Raw genomic sequence first — 11,402 nt, 5'->3', positions numbered from 1 at the left:
GGGAGGAATTAAAAAAGAGGGACAGGAGGCAAAAGTGAAACGGAGAAAAGCAGAGGGGAAACCCAGTGGGCAACAAGGTCAGAGAGGGAGAAATTAAAGCAAGGGATGTGGCTTCAGGAGGCAATGTAGCAAGAGCAGAAGGGTCCCGGGGGCATGGAGATGAAAAAGGGATTATGGTTCTCCCAGGCTTTGAAGGGCACCTGCTGCCCACTCTCCTGGGCCTTGTAGGGGAAAGAGGGCTAAGTGGCCAGGTAAGACATGGCGGGGGGGGCAAGAGGGATCAATAGTACAGAAAGAGTGATGCAGAGCAGCACAGGCATAGAGACACTAGAACAGGGACAGGCATCTAGACTCAGTTTCACTTTTAGGTGAACACAGGACACCTACATGGTAAATTGGGAACTAAACTATTGTGTAAGGCATTGTACCAGCAGCTTGGGGCTCCAGCATTTCTGGCTTCGGACGGCAGTGCCTTCTACTCATACATGGTGTAATAACAGGTGGGAGAAAAATGAGAAAACACATTGATCCCTCTTCCTTCAAATGCAGGCAAGGACCTGCACATCCACAGCATCAGATTCACTGCATCCCTTATAATGGCACAGTTTTGAAAGGGGATTGTCTCATTACTGCCTTTTGAGCCCCTTGGGAGAGGCATATTGCTAAAGACTCTACAAACATTTTAAATCAGTAGCCATAAAATTATTTTATTGTTTTTGAAAAATGGAATGTTTCACTAACAGAAACTTTAAGTGATGTTTGACCAAGAACACGTTTATTACCCACAAAAAAAAAAAAAAAAAAAACAAACCAACAAGTTGATATAGTATTTGGCTACGTTGTCTCAGGAGTTTGTAATCACAAATTCAAGGTGACCCTAGTTAATAAAATTCACCACCATTTTATTATCTGGCATTAAAAAAAAAATATATATATGTATATATATAGTGCTTTCAGTAGCGGCGGGTAAAATGAGGTTCAGTCGGTCTGTTTGTCCGCTCCTGGCCCACAAACATTCCGTGTATTCCGCTACTCTGCATCATCTGGCTCTGGTTTCCAACTTGTGTGAAGCCTCCACGCCTAAAAACAAGACCAGACAAATTGAAAATTGCCCAGAAAAGTTAATATTACTGTGACTCTGAGAAGGTGTTTGCTTATTTTTTTTCTGCTTGCCAATCCATAGTTAGCTGAAAGTATTATTTTTAACAATTACCACAGGAATTTCTTCTTTCATTCACATCAGTCAACTGTTACAAAAGCATTATAAGCACTCTGACAAAGCTTCTTACCCTGACATCCCTCCTCGATTCATCACATGGCCTGGTCCTGACTGACCAGGCATGCTTCTATCACCACCTAATTTGAAAAAAAAGGAAAAAAAAAAGGAAAAAATAAAAGAAAAGAGTGACATACTTTTGTGTTTTCCTAATAAAAAAAGCCACCTTGCTCCCAGAATTTTATTTGCTTTCTCAGTAATGCTGTTAAAGCTCCATAGGAATTTTAACTACTGCTAGTTGTTCAGCAGCAGTAATTCATAGAAAAAACCACGATCACACTGGTAAGCAGCAAGTGTACCTTGCCATCTCTCATGATCCCGTCCCATCATTCCTCCATCCATATTTCCCTGCCATGAACGATCTTGATGCCCCTCTAACTTTCGACCATGATCTCCCCAGTCACGTCCATCTCTTAAAAAAATAAAAGAACATCTTCTAGGTGTGTCCCTTATCCATTTAGCACCATAGGGTAAAGCCAAACACTGTACCCCGTACAAAAGTGTATTAAATTGTTAATCAAGCTGTATCTATAGCCACCCAATCACTGCAATAAAAACCGGTCAAAAAGAAATGACGAGAAACTTGTTGAACAGCATCCTTTGTACAACAAAGCTCATCTTTTTCTCATCTACAGAGACATAATTAGTATCGCAATGTGCTAATATACTTAAACATGAACAAGTCATTGACCGCCATTCCTCTGCCTGGTTTCTTTTTTGTGTAGAACCGAACATTATGCATCTGGAATATGCCTAGCTTGACTAGCTGGTTTAAAGAGAAACAGATAGGATTCTAGATGAGTCTCGGTTCCCCACCCGCATCGTTACAGAGATTCTGACACTATTTCCTTAAAACTTGACCACTAGCCACCTACGAGACTTTTGTAGGCATTACTGGAACATCCGGTCCAGGAATGAATCGCATCTGTAGAAAGGAAAGTTATTACAAGAGAACCACAGTTACGAGTGGAGCTAACTGAGCAGCACTTCTTTACTCACTACCAACGCTCCGTTCTCTTGATGCGTGGGGGAACTACATGTGTGAATTCCTTGCTTCTTCCAGATGCTCAAAGAAACTATCTGGAGAGAGGATTCACACTTGTCAAAATGCTTCCGCTGTCACCCTTTGATGATTCACCAAGCATTAACATTTTAAGAACCAACAAATCACTTCCCTTATTTTATATGCACTAACCGGGTTTGTGGAGGCATCCCTCTCCCATCACTCATTCTTCTGTCAGACCCATAGCCACCCCAACTATCCCGGGAGTGACGATCAGGCCCTCCGTGGCGTTCATCTGGATAATGCTGGAAGGCAAACGGTACAGAGTTACGCTAAGAATACAGGTCTTCTTTTAGGATTGCAAAACTTCAGCTCCTCAGTAGTTTAGCTGTCAGCTTGTTTTTTTACTGGTTCCATGTTTGCTACTGTGCGCAGTTCACTCTAGGCATTTGTTTTGTTCCACAGCACAGATTCTGCTCTGCTTGTTGGTTCGAGGCTTTTTATTTAGTAGGGTGCTTTTGTTTGGTAGGGTGTTTTTAAGGCTTACATTCTGGCTCCAGATTTTTAATTTTTACATAGAGTATCTGCCTACTTCCTGTCTCTCTTCAGAAATTAAATTAAAGGCTCAGAGGTATCCCCCCACCCCGATCTGTGGCTACTGGCCCAGTGAGCAGGTAACTCAATAACTTAGGTTCTGCATGTTAGTGCACGAAATCAGTTGCTACTTGATTATCTGCTCAGTTTAAACCCAGTGATCGTTGCATTTCAGAACTAGGTAGCGTGCACACTATGTTCTTTCCTCTTTGGGGTTGGTTTGTTTGGCTTTTTAACTGAACTGCTTATTTGGGTATAACCCACCTGCCCATCTCGATCTGGTATTCCTCTTGAACCATCTCTTCTGGAAAAAAAAAAAAAGAGAAACTTCAGTTGAATTGACATAGTAATCATAATTCCCATGTCCATATGAAATAGCGCATTAAGATTTATCTTTATGAGGCTGTGAGTCTGAGAACAACAACGTTTGTTTAATGGTAAGATACTCAAATGAGTTCTTGTTTCATAGCACAGAAAGAGACCAAAGTAACATCTACTACTGTAGTATGGGTAATCAAGGCATCACTGAGGCATTGTCAGGTACTCAATGGTGCCAAGGGAGAATACTAAGTGAACCTACCAGTATCAGAAATGAGTTACAAAGCAAAAGCAAAGCGGTATGGTTTTTGCCAAGGATCCTTTGACAGCAAAACAAGAAGTCTCAATACCACTACATGGGAAGTATTTTTGCATTCTGTGGAACTAAAAACCTGCGTTAGCTAGTCTGCAAAAGATGAAAGTTTTAAAGCAAAAGGAAATGGCTAAATCTTAGGCTAATGAACAGGGATTCGTAAACTAGATTTCCACAGATCTCAACAGAAGCTGTAGAATCTCCCTTGGCATCACGGTAGACTGCATTAGGACTTGGCTTATAATCTTAAAGCAGCCTCTTTCCGACATGTCCAGAAATGATGGAAACACAGGATTGCAAGCATGTATAAAGTTAAACATGAGAACTGCACAAGGGTCATCTTCTTCGCTCTTCTCTTTCGGCACCCTTAAAGCCATTAGTAAGCCATAAAAAGACACCTAATTTCCATAAAGTTACAGGAAAAGACATCGCCTTGCTGACCTGTCCAAACAATGATCTTGGTATCGGCCACGATCCCTGTGGTCAAAGTCGTGGAAGCGGTCTTGACGACTAAATTCAGAATGATACCTATCATCCATGGCCATCCGCTTCGCCTCTGGCCAGTATGGGTCATCTCGCCTGCAAAAAAGGTCATGATTAGTAGTAATCTCAAAACAATCTTCCTTTCCTGCTCTCTTAATATCAAACCTCATTCAATCCAATTATCCAAACAATTATTTTTAATTTAGAATTAAAAACCCTCGTGTGTTAAGGAGGCATCGCACATCAGTTTCAGAGTAAGCTAGGTGTATCAAGAATGTACAAAAAGTTTCATCTCAGCATAAGCCGATATGAGAATTGAGTATCTGTTCCTGCAAGCAATCCTGCTTTAGAGTCAACACGCAGCGCTTCTATTCTCGGTCACTCCTCTTTGGGAAATAAGAATTTTAAACCTGCTGTAATAAAATTGTGCCTACAGGTATACAAGTATGACATGTGCTCTTCCTCAAAATCGCTATTGAGGTGTTAAAAGCAACATATAGCTAGTCTTTCAGCTGTGAGCTCCCTCCCATGACTGCTTTAGCAAGAGTGCTCACAATTTACATAGAATGCTCGATCTGTAACTAGATACGGCCAAAGAATTTGGAAAATCTCATTACGGTTATTGTTACCTGCCATCAGGATCATAAGGCCTTCTCATGGCAGATCGCCGTTCTGCTGACGTCGCAGCTCTTCCCTCTCTCGCTGGATTCGTTCCTGTTCTCGTCTCCTTTCCTGTTCTATGTGCATTCTTTCCCTCTCCAATCTCTCCCTCTCCAAGCGCTCTCTGTCAAGACGCTGTCTTTGAAATTCAAGTCGTTCTCGCTCTCTCTGGAGCCTCTGTCTTTCATCCCGCTCATGAATAGCTTGAAGGCGTTGTTCTCGTTCTCGCCTCTCTCTCTCTCTAATTGAGAAAAGAGGTATTTTGTTTTCAATTGAGAATCTTAAATCTAAGCTTTATTCCTTCTTTGTTTTGAGAGGCATTTTCTTCTTTTTTTTTTTATTTTTAAAGATTGTATGTTCTTCCCACTACCTACTTAAATGTGTATCATCTCTTCTCAACTAAATCCCAGCTGCCTAGTTTAAAAAAGTCCACACAGATGACAGAAGCAAGGGTAAGCATTCTGCTTAATTAACATGGTATCTACTGTAAGTCAGCTCTGAAAAAACTTTCATAGAGCACAGCATGTCCTAAAGACAGCAGTCTGACAAACCGAAAATGTTTATGAACTTCCAGGGAAAAATCAAGTATGGGAATTCAATGAAACACGAGACCTGAAAGCACCTACAAAACTTATTATTCAACAAAAGCCTCCTGAAAAGCATAGGCTTAGAGAAGATAGATTTCTGTAGTAAAAACCTTCATACTTTGGCATTATGTCTGTTCTATCAATAGATTAGTATCATATTGATCCAAGATAGGAGCACTGGAGGGCCAGCATGAGGCTACTTTGCAGCCTGTTCAAAACAGAGATAAGGGAAGTAAAAACAAATGCCATTCAAAGTTTGGAGTGAAACTGGGAGAACTCACCGGCGTCTTTCTGTTTCCCTGATTTCTCGCTCCCTCTGTCTCTGACGTTCACGTTCTCGCTGTTCTTTGATTTTATCAAACGATAAAATGTCTTGCTTTTCTTTGCTCTCAGATTTGCGATCCTGGCTTTTTGTACTCTGAGTTAAACCAAAACAATACATTAGCTGAACACAGTGCATTTTTAGCTACAATTCCTAGGCAAAAGGCCTACCTTATGCCAACCTGAACAAAACAGACTGTCCTGGTTTCAGCCAGGATAGAGCTGGTTTTCTTCACAGAAGCTAGCATGAGACTGTGTTTTGGATTTGGGATGAGAAACTGTTGATAATGTGCTGATGTTTTGGGTTGTTGCTGAGCAGTCAAGGACAGCCCAGCTTCTTGTGCTGGCTGGCCAGCGAGCAGGCTGGGGGTGCACGGGGAGCTGGGAGGGGACACAGCCGGGACAGCTGACCCAGTCTGGCCAAAGAGATATTCCCTACCATCCGACGTCATGCCCAGTACATAAACTGGAGTTGGCCAGGGGGCGGAAATCGCTGCTTGGGGACGGGCTGTCGATCACTGGGTGGTGAGCAATCACTGTATTGGGCATCACTTATTCCTGTACATTCCTTTGTTGGTATTATCATTGTTGTTTCCTTCTTTCTTTCTGTCCTATTAAACCGTGTTTATCTCAACCCATGAGGTTTTTTTTTTCCCCAATTCTCTCCTCCGTCCCACTGCGGGAGGGGGAGTGAGTGAGCAGCTGCGTGGTGCTTAGTTGCTGGCTGGGGCTAAACCACGACCTTCCCAGAGGTAAATAATGTTGGAATTCCATGGAAAAGTAGGTCAGAGAAAAAGTACCTGATTTTGGATACAATTTCTAAAGAGTTTAAATACTAGGGGCACATGATCTGACTTGCACCAGTGGCAAACACCAGTCACCACACTCCACGCTCAGGGAAACACATCACCTTAACACTGTTTTCATATTGCAACTCTACTTCTTCAACTAGGACAGCAACAACAAAAAATATAAAGAAGGTGAAACATTTACCTTTGCAGCATCATTAACACCCTAATGCTTTCTCAAAAGTGATAAAAGGGTAACTCTTCCCAATACGCAAGGCAAAAAACCCCTTCAACTATATGCATATAAAGATATTTGACACCTATTTTTACACAAAGGCTTCTCTGAAAGTTGTACTTACCCTCTCCTTTGATGTAGAGGTTTTCACACTAATAACCGGTTCTCCTTTAGATTTATCCATTACCACTGTCCTTTCGGTTCCTCGACTCGCTAGAAAACAAAATACATCTGGGAATAAATAATACGCAAAACATTAAAATACTCTTCCAAGATGTAAAACCGTTGAGATACTAAGCAGTAAAAAGGTCTTTTATTGACGTTTTAAATAACTTATGAAATAATGTATTTATGATTTAAATAGCTTACCAAGATTTGGCCAGGTTGGGGATGGGGGCAAGTAAAGCTATCACAAAATTACAGTACTGTTTTCTGGCAGAGATGACAGTTAGAGGAAAGCAAATTTAATTTAATTCTTCTGTCTGCACAATACATCCCTTTGCCACAGTTTTAAACAAAAAAAGAAACAAACCACCCCAAAAAAAGTGTACAGCACTGCACACTATGTCAGGCCTAAACCCAGTGATAGTTCCATAAAATTCACAGTTTACCACTGAGTATTTACAGCCCAGGAATTATGAAAACTGCCGCTAAGTTACTAGCGTTCTAAGTCAGGGAAAAAAAGTTTTCAAGGTATTTTCTGGTGGTCGTTTTTGTTCACCAGGAAAACCTCAGCGCTACTACGTATGCTTCATGGTCTTTTTACTGAATTATGAATCACATCTAGTAAGAACACTGAAGTTTGCAGAATCTGAAGTCTCCTAATCAGCCACGATTCTGAATGTTTATGTTTGTTCTTCCACTCCCTACTTAGCTGATAAAGGAAATTTTTTTTGGATGCTACGTAGAAGCTTTGTCGCAGTTGCTTATTTTTTAAGCAATTTTAAATTTTTTAAAATTTGTTTTTAAAACAGGTATCCTTGAAAACGTTTCTGAAAGGCAGCTAGAATTACCTGATTTGCTTGCCCTTGATCTCTCAGAGGATCCAGCCTTTTGTTCCTCTTTCTCTTTTCCTTCTTTTTCATCTTTTCCATCTTTTTCTGATTTCTTAGCATCATCTTTTTTGTCGGTCTTCTCCTCCTTCTTAATACCAACACACCTATAGGTAAACTTTGATTTAATAGAGAACCTAACAAAAAGTGCTATATAACCACTCTGATCAAGCCACCATGTCAGGGAGGGGAAAAAAAAAAAACAAACGAACCCACACCCAAAAAACTCAACACAAAAAACCTCCAGAAAATACTCTCAAATACCCACTCCCAATACCTCCCATGCTGCTGTGCGGAAGCCAATGCATACTCATACACACAATTAAGGGCAGCAACCAATACTAAGCTAAAGCTGACCAAAAGTGAGAAAGAGCAGATTATCCTTCTTGAACATTTGCAGACTTTGAGCACTAGAAGTCAAAGTCTTCTGTTTTGCCTACAAGTAAAGTTCCCCTTAGCATAGGGGGAAAGAGGGCCCACCCAGGTAGAGGTCAAGCTCCACCAGAAGAGCTTTTGTAAACAAATGCCTTAAACACCCGATGCAAGCAGGCCAGCCTGCCAAAGCATCTCCTTTGCCAAATCTTTTAAAATTTTATGAGAGCAAAAAGTAGTAAAGCAAAATGCCTCTTTCAGAAGCAACAGACCACTTGAGAAACAAATACTGAAGTATCATTCGCTAACCATGCAGACAGTCTATCAAAAAGACAGACTAAGTCCTGCAAATATTTGTCAGTTAAAAGAACAGACCAAACCAGAGTCAGATCAGAGGAAAACAGTTCTGATAATAATAATGGTTTATCTAGGTATAACTGACAAGTTTTGATACTAAACCCTGAAGAGCTCCATATTTCTGAACAGAGGGCTAATTAAAATGCACCTACTTCTGTAGAACACCAATTTCAATTTCACAGTATGACTCCTATTTCAGATGCAGTATGAAGCAGCAAATCAAGATTTATTACAGTTTCTGTTCACTTTGCTCATGTGGCTGCATTTCAAATGAGTGGCCTTTAAACACAGAAAAATACCAAAAAACACTTTACTTCTCAGATTTGGACTCTGCAGAATGGTGCCTGTCTTTTTCCTTCCTTGTTTCACCTTCCTTTTTGTCCGAAGGCTTCTTCCCAGCTGGTTCATTTTTTGCCTGGAATTTTGGCCAGAAATATTTTTATAGTAACAGATATTATTATAGTTATATGTGTGACTATATAATAGACAGACATTAAACTTGCACACTTTTATTTTCATTACACTGTCATGGAATAGCTACCCCTTACCTTTTCCACAGAAATCATTTTTCCATGCAGCTCTGTTCTGTGGAGATGATTAATACACTTAGTGGCTTCTTCAGATGTTGACATTGTAACAAAGCCGTAACAGCGAGCACCAGGACTGCGAGCGTTTGTCACTACTTTTGCACCAACCACCTGGGGGGGGCGGGGAGGTGGATTAAAAAAAAAAAAAATTTCTGTGTTTGCAGATCTGTTGCCAAATAAATTCTAACTTAATCACCATTTCAGCAGCTTTATCTACTGGTTCTGCATAGTATAGCGGCTATCCACTTTTAACAGGGAGAAAATATGTTCGGTGCACAGCATTCCATTAGCATTCTCAGAAGACAACGTTGCTAGGCTTGTTTGACAGGCAGCAAAGGAAAGGTTATCGTTTTAACTTGACCTCTATACTCTTGGGCCAACCATATTCTAGAAGTGTCTCACTAAAGACTACTTCACAGAATATGTGAACAGCGTTTACACCCAAGTCAATGGCAACACAAACACAGCTGAAAAGGTTCAAATTCAGTATTATTCCCCATGTGTTCTGAAAAAAGTATAACACAAACAAAATTCTATGAAACAGATAAATCTGATTGTGGAACAGACTGCTGACACAGCTCTGCTGATAAAGAGACCGCCATAATAACCAGCTCAGAAAATTCACCTTCAAGTTGCTGTGCAGGTCAATAACTCAAGGAAGACATATATATACGGAGGAGAGTGGGGGTGTAATAATAAAAATTAAAATAAAAAAACCTACCACCACTTTGTCTTTTCATACAGGACACCTCTGCTAGTTTCTACCCACAGATAACAACCTCCAACAGTGCAGAGGCACACACTTAGTAACACAAACATTTAATATTACATTCAGAAATGTATTAAGAGGAAGGGGAGATGATCATGGGAAGAGTTCCCTTCCACAACTTCTGCTCTCATATCCTGCCTGGCACTGAAGAACAAATGGAAGCCTGCCCTCAAAGACCAGATTTCTCAAAGGAATACCCCTTGAAACAGAACTGTCTGAAGCATCATTAACTATCCTTGGACACCCAAGAGGTATAATTAGAGTATGGCACACTAGATCATGACCCACCAGTCTCTCCTGTCAAGAATTGCCTCATTTTTACAGGTGATTCTCTGAATTACCTGTATAAATGTGGACTTCTGTCTGAAATGGGGGGGCAATTTTCTTTATGAAGTATCCTATTTTCAGATACAGAGTTTCAAAAGAACACAAGAAAGTTAAGTGCTTAGCCTACCCAGCTATTCATTAAGAAAAATAAGAGCTAAATTTAAGGTCATCCTTTTAAATTGACAAAATGGTTTGTTAATTTACGTATCTGCTACATACCTTTCCATACTTGCTGAAAAGATTCTTCAAGTCTGTAGCTCTAGTAGAGGATGAAAGTCCACTAACCCACAAATTCCTGCCAGAACCACTACCCACACGGCCTAAGGTACAAAAAAAGCCAAACATGAAAGGCCATGTAGCACAAGAATGCAACAGTGAAAAAGCAATTGCCCTACAAAGCTCACTTTTTTTTTTCCTTCATAAACCTCTTCAAAAGCAATTTTACTTCTACCTCTTCCAATTAATCTCAAAATCAACAGAATTTCAGCCTGCAAAAATAAACTTCTGAACTCCACCTTTAGGAGCATTTGAATAGTCTTAATAAGTTTTCATCTACAAACTGTCTTCCTACATGTCAATCCCTTTTATGGTAATTACAAAGTATTAAATGTTAATTCACAAGACTTTCTTAAAAACTGTCAGTTAGTAAGGTTACAGAAGTTACGTGAATGGGTATCTACAATTCACGCTTTGAAGGCTTATGTTACAACTGCATTGAGGGTTCACAGAAGTAACAGTTCTCACCAGAATTGACACACAAAGAATAAACCTATTGATCTAGGTATTTGGGGAAATTTTTCAGACAAATTCTGGTCTTGCCAGTACCTATCAGCAGTCACGAAGCTAGTGGGACTTGAATATTACTATTACAGTGAAGATACACGCATGCTTAGGGAATTAACAAGACACAAGAAAGGTTAGGTCAAAAAGCGAGTACAACTATTACTCTATTTGCTCCTTTGACCGTTTACTTACTACCATTGACTCACAAGTAACGGTTAGAATTGACCCCGTAACATTTCTTCCCAAGCCATTTGCACACTTTCTACAAAAAACAAACAAAAATCACACCATAAAACATACCTTTCTCATCTTTTGGGATTGTCTTTGTATCTCTGTCCTCCTCAACAGGGCTAAAGACAAAACACCACATTATTCAACCGATCATATGCAAAAAGAGTATTAATTCTAGATGGTATGCTACAGTTGGATACCTACCAGTAAATTTGTTCTGAAATAAACACTATCTTTGCAAATTTATACAGGAGTGACAGGAAATATGGGATTCATATCCTTAAAAGGACAATTCTGTTTTGCAGATGACAGGAATAAGAGTAATTTAAGAAAACAACCTTTGAAG

The 11,402-nt window shown here is 40.1% G+C and overlaps 1 protein-coding gene across 1 annotated transcript; it reads right to left on the bottom strand.

Moving 5' to 3' along the window:
• Positions 1 to 953: 953 nt before the first annotated feature.
• On the bottom strand, positions 954 to 11,175 carry LOC104624491 (scaffold attachment factor B2-like; the record flags this gene model as incomplete). The annotated part of the gene is given in 15 exon segments (XM_010291878.1): positions 954 to 1,080; positions 1,290 to 1,356; positions 1,576 to 1,688; positions 2,472 to 2,584; positions 3,138 to 3,177; positions 3,946 to 4,083; positions 4,617 to 4,662; positions 4,665 to 4,888; positions 5,516 to 5,652; positions 6,703 to 6,791; positions 7,592 to 7,737; positions 8,674 to 8,774; positions 8,908 to 9,057; positions 10,262 to 10,362; positions 11,126 to 11,175. Coding segments are annotated over 15 exon segments (1,642 nt in total), but the record flags the coding sequence as incomplete, so codon positions are not given.
• Positions 11,176 to 11,402: the final 227 nt, after the last annotated feature.

Source organism: Phaethon lepturus, unplaced genomic scaffold (genome assembly GCF_000687285.1).
Source record: "Phaethon lepturus isolate BGI_N335 unplaced genomic scaffold, ASM68728v1 scaffold10910, whole genome shotgun sequence".
NCBI classification, from domain to species: Eukaryota; Metazoa; Chordata; class Aves; order Phaethontiformes; family Phaethontidae; genus Phaethon; species Phaethon lepturus.
Note: the sequence above shows the minus strand (reverse complement) of the source record. Positions and strands in the feature narration are given on the sequence as shown.